The sequence below is a fragment of the Choristoneura fumiferana genome, chromosome 20 (genome assembly GCF_025370935.1).
Source record: "Choristoneura fumiferana chromosome 20, NRCan_CFum_1, whole genome shotgun sequence".
Taxonomy (NCBI): domain Eukaryota; kingdom Metazoa; phylum Arthropoda; class Insecta; order Lepidoptera; family Tortricidae; genus Choristoneura; species Choristoneura fumiferana.
Window position 1 is genome coordinate 12373414 of NC_133491.1, and position 15818 is coordinate 12389231.

Consider the following 15818-nt stretch of genomic DNA (forward strand, 5'->3'; position numbering starts at 1 on the left):
TTTCAATATTACCTCCAAATATTGAACTAGCTTTTATTACTTCCACGGGAGCAAAGCCACAATACACGCTGTATTGCAATTTGTATTGTGTCTACATTTTCGCTAGGCAAATGTTAGTAGCTGCAACGTAATGCACGAACCGTTTCGACTTTAACTGACGAACATCTGAGACCGGGTAGTTAACTTCAAGAGACTAATTGTGCGCTTTAGTTAGCCCATTAACTTCGTAAATGGTCTTGCTAATAATGCGTTTAGGCGAGTGACTTATTCGCATGGTAATTACGTTGTGTTCGTCAGTGGAGTGACGAAAGGGATCATGTCACAATGTTCCCTCTGCAACTTCGGTCGTTTTCGTAGGAGAGTCTCGGCTCTTTGTGCGTTTGAGCAGTGATCAGTGGGTAATGAACTTGGCTAATTTATGTGTACTCTTGGTCTTTTCTTATTTAAAAATGACAGTATATCTATACAAATAAATAAATGTGCGGATAGTGAACGTGTTATGGTGAAAACGAAATTAAACTATGGAAACCTGAGTGTCGACAGGATTGTCAGAAAAATGTTTGGCGTGCAGTGTTTAAATTGCTATGATGAAACGTGAGATACTTTAGTTTATTGCTTAGTGTACTTACTTTTTTTACAGTACAATCATCGGCATTAATATTTGCCTCAGCGGAGCATGCAATAAATATCTGACACGTCCTAACGGTCCTAGAAATAAAGTCCTGTCAGATATTTATGCACGCTTTGTTGTGTCAGATATTACAAAAAAGACAAGTGATATTATGTGCGTTAAACACAATTAAAACACTTACTATAGTCTTAAAATCTATTACCAGAAAAACAGCGTATCTTCACGGCACCTACGTCCTTTTGTTGAGAAGCGTAGTTTTTCGGCAATAACTCAAGAACAGTAGGTATGAATTTATCTATTTAATATATTTTATCCGTTGCTAGAACTAATTTAGGACTAATTCAATTGGTCTCAAGTGGCCCGTGATATTTATTTAATATTATCGAGACAGCACTCTGTGACAGGCAGACAGCCAGCGGAACGACGAAAATATGGTTCCGTTTTTTGTGGTTCGTTATCTTTGGAGTACAAACCCCTAAAAACTAACCTAACATAATATACGCGATTTGATTTTAGGTACATTTTTTAGGAGTATCTACGGCTAAAAAACTAATAATCTTGTGAAACGAAGTGTTTATCAAATTTTTGGCTGTAAAATGACTGGATCCCGTTCAAAGTGGGTGCTATTATTAAAAGCCGACGTCCGTTTATCCATTCCGTCAACATCTCGTTTATTGCGACGGCTTTGTACTTATAACATCAGTCACAAAATAATACACGAGTTGTCCGCGAAATCGTCAGCGAAAAATGAATTTTTCGCGGAAATACACGTATTTCTACAGAATGAACACTATTTTATGTCTTTGTCCACGAATTATTGCATGATTGAGTAACAAACATCTGCACACGACTTTTTCCGACAAAATACAATGGCAAAACATTTTTCACTAGATCTGAACGTACCTACTTATAAAGTTATTTACATAGTATTAACATGTTTTTAGTATAGACCAACATCTGACCTAAATGTTATATTCAAACTTACAAAATTTTACAATGAATTAACCAGAAAACCAAAATTTATCTTAAAACAATCAGCAGTTAATTAACTGTTGATGCTGATGTTGCTTAATTAAGCAACATCAAAGAGGAGTCAAACGTTTTCGAACCAGAACGGCAATTTGATAATTTGCATAGCATGTCTTTAATTAAACCTTGTAACCCCGTTTTTTTTAGGGTTCCGGAGCCAAACTGCAAAAACGGAACCCTTATAGTTTCGTCAAGTCCGTCTGTCTGTCTGTCCGTCCGTATGTCACAGGCATTTTACTCGAAAACTACAAGATGTATATCAATGAAATTTGGAGTACAGATGTCTTGTCAAAGCCGCTTTTTAATTTTGTAGTTAAATTACAAAAATAAATATTAATACCCGCCCGGAACTCCATACCTACACGTAACAGAAATTGAAAAAAAATAATTAAACTAGCATCAACATGTGGCACGTAATTCGACAGCTCTTTTGAAAAGATAGTAAGGTTTCTCAAAAACTTTTTTGATTAAGTGAAGATTTCCGGAAATAATCATACAGCAAAAGTTGTGTCCCCCCCCTCTATCTTGTTAACCGTTTGTCCAAAAAATATGGAAAGGTAAAGCTTAATAAATACTTTCAACGAAAATTTGTTTCAACATGATCGGATATAGGTACTTAAATACATATTAAACACCCAAGACTTCAGAACAGACATTCATATTTTTCATACAAATATCTGCCCCGACCGGGGATCGAACCAAGGACCTCAAGTTTTGTAGTCAGGCTCTCTAACCACTCCGGTCGTAATGAATATACAGCTGACGTTTCCACATAATTTGTACTACTTCTTTTACTGTTGCTGCTGCCAGGTGGCGTCCAGTGTGGCCTAAAGCTTGCAGAAGTGACAACTGCGTAATTTTATTTGTTCCAGATTTCGGGATAGAAGCCTCAAAAGGGACAAGTCAGCGTCCAGAAGTTCGGAGCTCGAAAGCAGCCCCAACTCCGCGGGCTCCAGGTCTCATGATGGTGACCAGGACGACGACGACGACAGTCTTGATATTAAGTCAAAGAAGTAAGGATTTTAGATTTCATTGACGTGATCAGTTGTCTTGAAAAGCTGAGAATCAATTAGCATGTCATTATAAAGTCTTTTGCTTAGTTCTTCTTGTAACAACAAATTAAATCTAGTTTCATACTATTATTTAGTTTTACTTTTGATTTCAGTTTTGTTTTGTCAAAGGCCTAAGGAACTGTATAACTTAAACCAGCAGCATCACCAATTCTAACTGTAAACTTGTACATTGTGGTGGCTCGATGACGCGATAATGGATGTATAATGTGGCCTATAATTTCATTTCTAATCATCATCAAATCAGCAGTAGGACGTCCATTGTTGGACATAGGTCTCCCCCATAGACCTCTAGTTACTTCGGTTGAAAACGGCCTGCAACCACCTTTAACCCGCGGATTTAACCATCTCGTTGGTGGACATCCTACGCTGCGTTTGCCGATCCGTGGTCTACATTCGAGAACTTTTCGACCCCAACGGCCATTTTAATTCTATTGTGTACCTATCCATATTGCTTCTCGTTCCAGATCACATGATTATGACTGGTTTTTTGGAGTATTTTTGTATTTTTTAATTTCAACTCCAAATTTGTTACTTTTACGGGTATCCATCCCGTGAAAACCATATCGAAAATACAAACTGAGACATGGATGCACAGAAAAACCAGAAAAAGAGACCAGCGCTGGGAATCGAACCCAGGCACGCAGCACGGATTGCTGAGGACCTGGGTCTCTTTTTCTGGTTTTTCTTTTTCTCAGTTTGTATTTTCGACCAGATCACATGATTCACGATGTAATTACTCTATTGACAGAAACAACATCCAGAGATGGTATTCCTTCCGGACGACTACGTTGAACGGAGGACCTAAAGCCAACAATACGTTGCAGCCAGTAACCAATCAAAAGGACCCGGAAGCTTATCGTAAGTTAACTTTTACTTCTAATAAGCTAGGTATCTTCTAGTAAGCTAGGTAAGGTAGGGTAGGTAGGGGTAGGTAGGTAAGGTAGGTATTACATCAAGCGTTTAATTTTAGAGTACAAAAAAAAAGTGATAATGCTTTATTGTTCCGAATAAAGACGGAAGTATTGCCGTCTCGTTCGCTCTCTCTCTCACGGCGTCCGAGCCGGAAACGTCGCTCCCAAAGTCGCTCCTCATTATTTTGTGATTTTAACTAATAAAAGAAGTGTTGATCTATTTCCGTGTGTCACTTACTTACTTACCAAAATCAGAGACACAACTTTGAATATTAATTCGACGACACCCTAGGTAGAGCCTGTAACCTATAGTGGGAGTCAAGAGGAGGAGAGGTTTATTATTTTTAATGCCATCATCATCATCCCAGCCTATTTACGTCCCACTGCTGGGCACAGGCCTCCTCTCAGAATGAGAGGGCTTAGGCCGTAATTCCCACGCGAGCCCAGTGCGGATTGGGAACTTCACACATACCATTGAATTATTTCACAGCTGAGTGCAGGTTTCCTCACGATGTTTTCCTTCACCGTAAAGCTCGTAGTGAATTTCAAATGTAATTTCGCACCATTGATTTCGAAAAACTCAGAGGTGCGGGCCGGGGTTTGAACCCACGAACCTCTGCTTAATGTTTAAATTGCTAAATTTAAACTGAATTTAGGCACCTCAACTGTCTTTTTAATTTTAAACTAGCTGTTGCCCGCGACTCTGTCCGCGTAGAATTCCTTTGTCGCTATCTCGCAGGAACTATGCAATTTTTCGGGATGAAAATTATCCTATATCCTTCTCCGGGACTCAAACTATCATTATACCGAATTTCATCTAAATCGGTTTAGACGTCATGAGGTAACAAACAAACAGACTTACAAACTTCCAAATTTATAATATTAGTGTGATGGGATGGGAAGTGGGTTGTTTTGGTAAGGCAACCAAGTTATACTAAGTATTAGGTTTCTAATTCTACTCTCGCAATTTGTAGTTATCGTATCATGCATGTCGATTAGGGATTAAAATTATTTCCCAAAAAAAAACATCTGACCCTCTCCATTCTTTTCAGTGTCCCGACCAATGTCTTCTCTCTCGTGCGGCCAGCTTCACATACTGCGGAAACTGGCGCTCCTCAGACTAACGGCGTGCATGGAGCGGTACTGCCCTTCTCACAAATCTGGATGGAACTGGGAACTGCCCAAGCTTATAAGGAAGATTAAAACGCCCGACTATAAAGGTAGGTTCGTCGAAGCTTAGATACTACGACTAAAGGTTACGTTGCATTTTGTGTAGGTTGATGCAAAACGACTACGAGAATCTATTATTTGTTACCTTTATTGCCCGACTTCTAGGAAAGCTATGTTTTTACTTATGTATGTACGGTTTTCAACACAAAATGTATTCATTAGATTTGTCAAAAGTTTTGACTCAAAACTGTCGTGACATAGAGTATAACAGTGTCGCAAAATGGCATCCGCGACTTTTAAATTGAAAAATCTTTCTATATTGTAACAATATGGACATCAAATGAAAGCTAATAATGAGCTCTTTCCAAATATATATAATGTTGATGGACGGCCTACGCCACGCTTGCCGATCCGCGATCTCCACTTGAGATCTTTTCATCCCCACCTGCCATACTTACATGTACGCGTCGGCATACTCTTTTACACATTGTTTTCTAAACATACCTATTGCAATATTTCAACATTTACAAAACGTTTTTCAGACAAAACTGTATTCGGCGTGCCACTCACGGTGTCCCTGCAAAGGACTGGCCATTCATTACCCAAACCCGTGCAAGGCGCGCTCAATTGGTTGAAAAATAACGCTCTGGATCAGGTACGTAGTCATTCATGTGTTGCGCTTTGCTTTAGAAATTGAAATATTGGCATTTGAAGTTGGAATAAAACAAATGAAACTCTGTCGAATATTGGATGGACAATCTCGAGTATTTGGATTCAAACGGAATGAGTGTGTAAAATACACGCTCGAAACTGTTATTATCACGCTATAATGCTCGAAAATTGTTTTTTTACTAATAGTGTCTTAAAAAAAGTATAGTGTCTTAACAATCTACACCCTTCATTTGTTTGCTGATTTGGCACCATTTCGTGACATCATTGAATTTCTTCGTAAATGTTTGCATGATTTCGCATCTCTGAGTCTTTCGAATTCGCACATGCATGGACTCCAAAAAACTCAGAGATGCTCAGGTTTGAGTCCACGATTTTCTGCTTGAGAAGTCACAGGTCAATCCTCAAGGCCACCATAGTTCTCAAATCAGGTGTGGAGGCAGATTATCCACTCTAGATGCAACCCCGATCCTTAGTCATGAGGGACCGACCCAAGAGAGAGTGATAAAAAAATATCAGTTGCACCTAGTTATACCATGAAACTATTCATCGATTTCAGATGGGTATCTTCCGAAAAGCAGGCGTAAAATCCCGAATAGCAAAACTGAGGGCGTTAGTAGAATCAGCGGGGGCAGTCAACGCAGCGTTCGCTGTCGAGAACATGAATACCGTCGATCCTCACCAGTCCAGCCTGAACTTCGACGGAGCCCAAGCTCATGATGTAGCTGATATGGTGAAGCAGTACTTTAGGGAACTGCCTGACGCGCTGCTGACGAATAAGCTCAGTGAGACGTTCATTGCAATATTCCAACGTAAGTCAAGTATTATTAAAGTTACTGATCGTAATCATAGTCTTATTCATTATTATTTGTGATAACGGGTACGAAATACAGTTAAATTGACAATTCAGAACATGACCATAATCTACCACATGCATGCATGGTGTACAAATTGCACAATATAAAAAAAAGAAAATATAAAAAAAAAAATAACCGGTCATCCGTCCATCTCGTTGGTGGACTTCCTACGCTGCGCTTGCCAATCCGCGGTCTCCACTCGAGAACTTTTCGGCCCCAACGGCCATCCTGTTCACGTCTGTGAACGTTGGCGGGTTCACGGTGCCAACCGGAGCGATTGAAGGTCTATGCGGGAGGCCTATGTCTAACAAGACGTTCTACGGCTGAGATGATGATGATGATGATGATGAAAAAAAAACTAAAAATAATAAAAATTATTAGTGGTAAATTTTTCTTAAATCATGAGAGAATTTACTTTACACCAATTGACGTAATGGCAAATTAAGCAAAGCTTGTACTACTATGGCTACTAGACAGCAGCGACATAGGTACTTATTGTATACATAAAACAAATATTTGTTATTGAACACTACAAACCAGTACAATAAGACACACATCGAGTCTTAAAATTCTATTATATACTTACATCATCTTATAATGACCATTGTGGATGATGCCAGGAACCCTCGTCATTAATTGATTGTACCTACTTAAGGCCTCGCCGGTCTGAGTGGAGAGTCTTGGGGGAGGCCTATGTCCAGCAGTGGACGTCTTTCGGCTGACATGATGATGATGATGATGACCTACTTAAAGTTTCATCTACCTACGAGTAGCAACTTAAAATTTTCATCATCATCATCATAATCTCAGCCGTAGGACGTCCTCTGTTGGACATAGGCCTCCCCCAATAGACCTCCAGTTGCTTCGGATGGCAGCGGCTTGCATCCACCGTGAACCCGTGGCTTTAACCAGGTCATCCGTCCGTCGATGGTGGACGTCCTACGCTGCGCTTCCCGATCCTCGGTCTCCACTCGAGAACTTTTCCCGGCCCCAACGGCCATCTGTTCTCCGTGCTATATGGCCTGCCTATTGCCACTTCAACGAGCTAACTTGAAATTTTACAGTGGATAAATTAATTGCATCCCAAATCCGCAGCCACACACATAGGACGGGCCAAAATGCTTTTCGAAAAATCTTTACTTATTTGGATAAAATACTATTTTTGTTTACAGACGTGCCAGAACCGCTAAGACCGGATGCTGTCCAGTGCGCCTTACTGTTGCTACCTGAAGAACATCTAGAAGCGTTACAGTCACTCCTTATATTCCTTGCCGAGGTAAGGTTTAAGTTTTGTAAAAAAATCTAGATGAGTACAATGTTTTCACATTCATTTACTTTCTTTGTATCGAGTCTTGGGTTATAATTTAATGAAAGTAGTTCACGCCCGCAGCTTTGCCTTCTCAGCCTTTTTGCCTTGTCCTTTATCTGTTGGAAATTCCGCAAAATCAGTATCTAGTCTTTGTCTTTACGAGAAAAGGATCCGTTGTGCTTTCTAGGTCCAATAGTAAAACGGGAATTCCGGGATTTTATTACCATAAAAAATTGCACAGTTATCTTTATTTACGTTGCATGAAAAACACCCCACACAGACTTATCGATTGAAAATCGTAATTTTACTTGCAAATCCGTCCAGCCGTATTAACGTGAGAGAATAACGAACATTTATCTACGCACACAGACACACGCTCTTTGGTGTTTGTAGTGTTAAATACTAAGAGTACTAAAAAATCAATTTACAGGTGGCCGAGCATTCTGCGGTGAATCAAATGACAGCTTCCAATTTGGCCGTATGTTTGGCGCCAACGTTGTTGAGGCTACATCATGCACCACTACAGACTGGCAGTACCAAAGAAGGAAACTCCAATCGGTATGTCTACCACCTATTTCTCTTGTTGAGCAACCTATCTGGTAGCAACAGTCCGTTCCAAAAAAATGATTACCACAACGTAGTAATGAAGTCCATGTCGTGCCCGGTTTTTGAATAGGATAGACCCATCTCTTCCCGTGGGTACTAATGTGAGGAGAGTGGGCAGCATCGCTTTTTATTTCCAACTACGAACTCTGAACTCCAGCTCTGCGGTATGAAATGCAAGGGATATCCCAATAAAAAAAATGTATGTTGCCATTATCATCATCTCAGCCGTAGGATCCACTGCTGGACATAGGCCTCCCCCATAGACCTCCAGCATTTGAGGTTTATGAGGGGGCTTACCAATACTCGCCACGCTTGGCAAGCGGGTTGGCGAGCGCAGTATAGTATGTAAGAGTACCCAAGAAGAAGCAGCTGCTCATCTTCTGGTATTATCCCTGGTTTCTACGGCTCCCACGGGAAGAGAGGGGGAGGAAACATTCTCACGCCGGCGCCCCACGGCTAAACGGCCCGGCTATAAATATAGCAGAATATACTTTATAAAGAATTCAGCCTAGAGCCTGAATATTCTGTGGTTTGTGTTACTTTTAAAAGCGAATACTTAGTTATGAAGTACGTCCGCCAATTTTGGCTAAGTTTATTTACATAATGTCAGGACTCAACGTGGGTGTCCCTTTAGTTCTTTGGAAAGGACGGAGGACCGCGGTTGGGCATGTGCAGTGTAGGACGTTCACCAACGCCGATTAAACGCGGGTTCATGGTAGATGCAGGCCGCTTCTAACCGAAGCAACTGGAGGTCTATGGAGGACAGCGGACAACAGTGGACGTCCTTCGGCTGACATGATGATGATGATGAAAAGTCGCAGGGATCCAAAAGGAAAGATGAGAATCTGAACAAACAAGCTTTATTCCAGGACGGTGATCGAAAGCGTGGCGGATCAGCGCCAGATAAGTGAGAGTCGGGCGGCCCATGCTTGCCTCCTGCTGCTGATACAGAAGCATCAGCAACTATTCCTGGCACCAGCAGACATGCTGGCTAGGTGCAAGTTCAACTACTTTGAGGAAAGTGTGCCGGTATGTAATGATAATCATAACAACTTTGTAAGTGGCCAACCAACTTCTATTTTATAAACATTACAGGTGACATGCAACTGTGACTATTCGATAAACTTCTGACTTGAGAAGTACCGTGTTGAATAAGTTCATATTGGCTTTGATCAAGGTAGAGCGAAATTGTCTACATCGCTTCCGAGCCTCTCAAAATGCGCTTCATAGTTTGATTTTGCACTGGAACATGGAAAATGACGCCAAGAGCGACCGCTCCTTCTGCTTTATATCTTAGGGCTCGTTTACGAACACAGGCCTGGGAATTTTGTAAAATGATGATTTTATAAATTGTCAAATTAAGATGCTTACTTGATGTAGCTACCTTCTTAAAGTTTTAAGGATTCTCTATTGAAACACATTGTATACTAAAATTTACAAATAAAAAAGAAAAGGAAAACTAAAACTGTAAAAGGGTATAAAAGTGAGGATAAAATTAATGTTTTTGATTATTGTCTCTACAAATGAAAAAATAATAATTTCAGGTCGCACTAGAAGAACTCGGAGCAGATTTCAGCCAAGACTGGAAGGGTTTTCAACAAGCCTGCATCAAAGCTTTATTAAAAGAAGCCAAAGAAAAGTAAGTTTTTATCATAAAATTGAACACAAATTCTACTTGACGTCAATTTCTCGCCTTTGGCTTACTTATACGTAGACCAATTTTACACTCTTAGAATTCTTCTCGATGTCAGAAACTGGTTTTTCTCATAGTTTTAACTTTTCTCGTGCTTTTTTAGAATCTGTGGCCGTTCGGGAAAGAGGTGAGAGTTCGGTGTTTTAGAGCGTTACCATTTTCATTTCCATTGTTGTAGCCTTTGCCCAAGCCTCTGCTCTGTACTGAAACTAGTAATAGAACATACGTCAGGCCTAAGACAAGGTGCCCAACAGTGTAAAAGCTGCACGACGCCAAAGAAATTCTGCCCCCGTCTTCATGTAACCTTACGCGCTGGAGTGGGGTAAAACTTCGTGTCATGCAGCGTTAGCTCTTGCAGGTGTCTTGTCATGTCACGAGCCACTATATTTGATTTAGTAACGACATTTATTTCATTTAAGTCTCATGGTCGGGATACACAACAATTTAGATACAAAATCCCGAACATTGGTCTTCTGCAGGGCTACTACGAAACTTGACTTCGTGTCATGCAGTCCCTCTCACTCTCGTATTAAATAATATAAGTGTCAGAGGGACCGCACGACACGAACTTTGAATTTTGAGTTTTGTAGTAGCCCTGCTGTTTCTATTTAAGTATTCAGATCGGTTGCTTGAAATAACTTGCGGTTTATTTCAGTAAAGAGTAGAGATTGTAAAAAAACTAACTTCGGCACATCATTCTCATTCGTAGTGGCCACTAGGTGTCTTCTGTTTTAGTGTTTTTTCTGTATATTAATGTTACTAGGTCCTTAGGGCTTAATTTTTCAGTGACTGATTGATGAACGCTTTGTTTGGTATCTGAGTGTTTGCGTTGTACTAAAATTTGATTCAGTTGGAAACATTGCGCCTACTTACTAATATTGCAATGTGAGTTGTTATCACTTCATTAGAGATTGGTCTTTGATCGCCCAATACGGCTCTTCGAAGTTCAATATAGCACATAATATTATATTATGTATACGACAAACAAACCAATGCTGAGATATTTTTGCAGAACTCGGGGATGGATGTCAGTGTCTGGTGCTGCGCCGCACGTAGAATTATGCTGTAAGAAGGTTGGAGATGGTCACCCTTTAAGACTATGGAGAGCTACTACGGATGTGGAAGCACCTCCTCAGGAAGTGATGCAGAGGTAAGCTTTTCAAAAAATTCAGCATCCGCTGAGTTTGATTAGTGATTAAAAATACGTGCCGTTTATGTAGATGATTTAATCTGGATGGATCGGAATGGTCTCATCATCATTGTTTTTTATCACATGCCTGTTCTTTGTTATTATTTTAACTATTGTCATTTATTACAGAATTCTTCGTGAGCGCCACATTTGGGACGACTCGTTGGTAAAATGGCGGGTTGCGGAAAAACTTGGAACAAATGCTGAGGTGTTCCAGTTTATTACGGCTTCTAGCATCAACCTGCCACCGAGAGACTACTGCGTTTTGAGGTAAGTGTTTAGTTATCAGCGCAGTTATTACTTCTTCTAAAATATTTCTGGGGAAGCCAAATCATGAACTATATACATACAACACTATCCCAGGTAACTTGTGGTGTCAAAAGCGTCGAACAGAAATCCAGGCCACTACTTCACATGCCCGATGTGAAGAGGTACCTGTCTTGTATGAGTGGCTTGTCTTGCGAAAGATTGGCTATCAATCATCAATATTAATCAATCAATCAATATTATAAAATATAATATAAATAATAATAATAATAGTAATAACTGTATATATATTTAATTTTTTTTATTATTATTTTTCTATTAAGAGAGGGGCAAACGAGCATGCGGGTAATATGATAGGAAATGATCACCACCGCCCATGAGTACCAACAACGCAAGGAGGGTCATTGGTCTGTCGGAAAAATAAAGTATAAGAGAAACTAAATGACGCGGGAAAGTCCCAAGACCCGGGACAGGGCGTACACTCCGCCTATCTCTCCGTCGGGAATCGGATCGGGATCATTTCTATACATTTAGTATAAAAACAGATTCAAGGAGCGCTGCGACTGCGACGCGCTCCCATCCCACGTCTTCTTGAATGAGATTAACAGTTTTTAATGGCGTCTCTAGGTCCTGGCAGCAAGGCGGCGGCGGCGGCGGCTGGTGCGCGGTCGCAGAAACATCAGTTGCTCACGGCAGCCAGCCGACAGATGGCGCGCGCGGCGTCGTGCTCGCCTCGCGGTATCTTGCGCAGCCGGCGGGCAAGGGACGCAGCCGATTGGTGCATCTCGCTAGGGTTGATACCATGTAAGTAGTACACTTATCTGCTAATCAAGAAACCTTAATTGGTGTGTATCTTGCTAAAGTTGCCATTATGTAAACGTTACATTGCTTAAATAATAATATGATAAAGACTTACCCTCTGACCGTTTTTTTTATATTAAATATGGCATCCATGAGCGATTAGGCCGTGCCATTTTACAAACGTTTAAAGATAGCGTTTGCTTGTTGACTCGCGATAACATATCCCGTCAGTAAAAAATATAAACTGTTTGTTACATTATAATGTAAAACAAACTGCATTTTTTATTTTATTTAAAATAATATCCCCATATTAAATGCCTGGTTTTATTCTCGTTTCAGGGGACGAACTCCAGAATGGTATAACAAATGCTACGGCCACATATGCGCACTGTACCTGGCTCGAATCCGTGCCTCATTCAAGCATAACACCGAAGGACCAGAGTCGAACGTATGATCGAAGCATTCCACTTAAGCCAGGCAGTGTGCGCCTGGCTTAAGTTTGACGTGAAGGGACGTCAGTGTGTACATAGCCTTATTTTGAAGGCGTTAGTCTTAAGGATGTTGAGATGAGTGATGATCTAGAAGGCAATAGCAATGATTCATAAAGGGAGTTTACCTCAGGGGATTATTCGAAAATACGATGACGTTTCGGGAAAATAATTACTATAGTGCTTTTTGAATCACCTCTAATCATATTGGTAATACCTAGGTGCAAGAACAGTCAACATTATCCTAAATTTGCCGTCTTCGTTCTGTTTGGAGTTGACAGGGTGGGAAACTTATGTGTAAATTTTTAAAATTATTTCAGCCATTAGTTTTCCTGATTTATGACGTCAGTGAAATATCACTAGGAATAGGCGTGCGCTATCTCGAATCATGACAACCATATGATACTCGTAAGACCTACTGACTTCAAACACAATTTTTCTGAGCTCCTTGTTGTTGAGATTCTAGATTTAGATATTAAAAAGTATCTATGTAATAATGTGGTGTTCAAATTAATATAATTAGATTGATCTATTGAGGTAATGAGTGTTCCAATTGTAAATTAGAGCGAGTGACCAAAATTATAGTCTTCTTATAAATGTATATAAATATGTCTGGATAATAATGCATAATAATTATAGTTATAAATTAAGATGAATGTTCAACACCTACCTCCATAGTCAACAATGTTTTTTCCCTAGTAATGTGTAAAGGGACCTACCAAAAAGCCTGAATTATGTATAAAAAATAGCTACAACTCTAATAAGTTAGTTATATTTTAAATTACCGACGTGATAATAGTTTCCCCCATGGTGCATATATTGTTACTCTTATTAAATAATTAAGTATGCAAGTAAATTAATGTCATTAAATATTTTAAATAACTCAATCGAATATTATCTAATATTTGTGCATCACTTTTACCAATACGTTCGTGTTAATGTTGTCGTTACATATCACTAGTCATATATATAAATAAAATAAATAAAATATTTGAATTATAATCACATAATAATCGTACCTGTCCTGTGTTCAGGAATAGTATTAAATTGTATTTATGATATATTCAATACTGTCAATAATAATATATTAACATATTTTATTATTTATGGGTACAATTTATATAAAATCATGTGGATGTGAATATTTTGAAATTATTAAATGTCGTTTGGCATTTTTGTAATGTAAAAAGTCTGATTATTAACTGTATAATTATATCTCGTTAGTGTATTTTGTAATATATCATCACAATTATCTGTTATTATAAAGAAAGGTTATGTTAGGTAAAATGACAACTCACTCCAATATTTTGATCATTATGGATTATTCCGTTAAAAAATGGTTCCAGCAATAAATACCTAGTGTTTTGTGTATTTCATATCAAACGATATGCTTAGGATAAGAATAAAGAAAGTTTTATGTGTTTTAAGACCTACGGATTTGTGAGATTAAACTGTTACGCGTTATTCCTCATGTCACATGGAAAAACACAATCAAATAATAAATGTCACACAAAATTATAAGAATATGCAACGCAGTTGAAATTATTCTGTGCACTAGTGTCAATGGCCAGTACCATAAAAAAAATCTATAAAATAAGGTTACTTTTATAATGGAACACATAATACTTTTCTCTTTAGTTTTCCTCAGGGAATAACAAATTCAAACCAAATATCACACGTAAAGATACTTATTTAGAATAAATGTTTGTAAATATATTTAGTTAAAAATAAATGATATTTTACGTAGTTAATGTACCTAATCTCAATTCTTAAAGGCATTTTGTTCACGGCTCTATTTCGAGATATGAATTGATTTGTAAATAGCAATTAACTAGGTGATTTTAAATGGTTTTTAAAATTATATACCTACCTATCTATCTACAATAATCGTTCAAGGCAGCCAGGCATTCTTTTGGTACGGCCGTGAAAGATATCCTTATATATTACTTTATTAGTTACCTGCCAAAATCACAGTAATTTAATGTAATAAGTACTATTTTTACATAGCGCAACACGTAACAAAATATAATAATACAATTAAATATTTTACAATTGAATTGTTATCAAAACAATGTAGTTTAAACTATAGTATTTGTGTGGGACAATATTTCGATAAAATTGACCATTAGATTCCAATGATTAAATGAAATTATAAAAATATATAATAAGGTGTTACTGTTTAAATTATATTAACTCCAAGCTAGCCTAAATTGACGTTGTGAAATAAATTAAATACATAAAACCAACATGCTTTACTGCATTCTTAAAGCATTCCAAATCATTAAAAAAATTGCATTGTTTTCATAATATTGCCAGCTTCAATCATTTAGCCACGACACTAACCATCACAGCACATCACAGCAGTAAACAGATGTAAAAAATTACGTTTTGCTAAAGGTTTCATTTTTAATAACTATAATTTTTTGTCCACTACTTTTTGCTGTCTATAATGCCTACCAATAGAAGCTTTCCAATATTACCAATGGAAAATTGAAACTAATTTATTGGCAAATCAACATAAGTTAAAACAAAAGCTTGTAAAAATGTATGAAATATGAAATATCTCGTATGAAAAAAAAGGCAAATTTTGTATCTCAAATCTTAATTTCTGTTTAAGATTATGCAATAGTCGAATTTTAAAACAGTTTTTCATACAATCTTATATATTTTGTTGTTCCATTTTGTCGCCAACCTCTTGACGAGCACATGAAAATACATATTAGGTACATCCGTATAAAAAAAGATATCACACAGGTGGAATACGTAAAGTATTTAAATATTAACACAAATGAGTTGCATTTATAAATGGTAATACATAATACAAAGTTATAAATAGCGAATAAGTGATGGAACTATTCACCGCGATAAATACTCCAAAATGTCTACTATATTATGTATAAAATAAATTATTCCTTAATGCATTGTGATTTTAATCTATATGAAATATATGGACCATTACTGTGAAAATTTGATGTTTTATTTTTACATTTCAATTCTTTCCAAAGCTTTACGTTGGTACCTAGTGGTTTGACCTATGACCACTCAAGGTCCGTGAGTTCGAGGCTCGCGTTTTCGTAATTTATTTACCATGAGCTTGTGAGAAAGCCTGCACACACCAACAAATA

At 38.2% G+C, this 15818-nt stretch overlaps 1 protein-coding gene across 1 annotated transcript in view; it reads left to right on the plus strand.

The window, feature by feature from the left end:
- Positions 1 to 15654, plus strand: part of cv-c (RhoGTPase activating protein) — a gene marked incomplete in the record, with an annotated part of 90751 nt that extends 75097 nt beyond the window's left edge. Inside the window, 13 exon segments of the mRNA XM_074103610.1 lie at positions 2533 to 2673; positions 3482 to 3591; positions 4697 to 4864; positions 5357 to 5469; positions 6043 to 6295; positions 7513 to 7616; positions 8080 to 8207; positions 9125 to 9284; positions 9800 to 9894; positions 10961 to 11098; positions 11267 to 11407; positions 12032 to 12208; positions 12545 to 15654. Coding sequence (XP_073959711.1) covers positions 2533 to 2673; positions 3482 to 3591; positions 4697 to 4864; positions 5357 to 5469; positions 6043 to 6295; positions 7513 to 7616; positions 8080 to 8207; positions 9125 to 9284; positions 9800 to 9894; positions 10961 to 11098; positions 11267 to 11407; positions 12032 to 12208; positions 12545 to 12659 — 1843 coding nt within the window.
- Between the last annotated feature and the right edge of the window lie 164 nt (positions 15655 to 15818).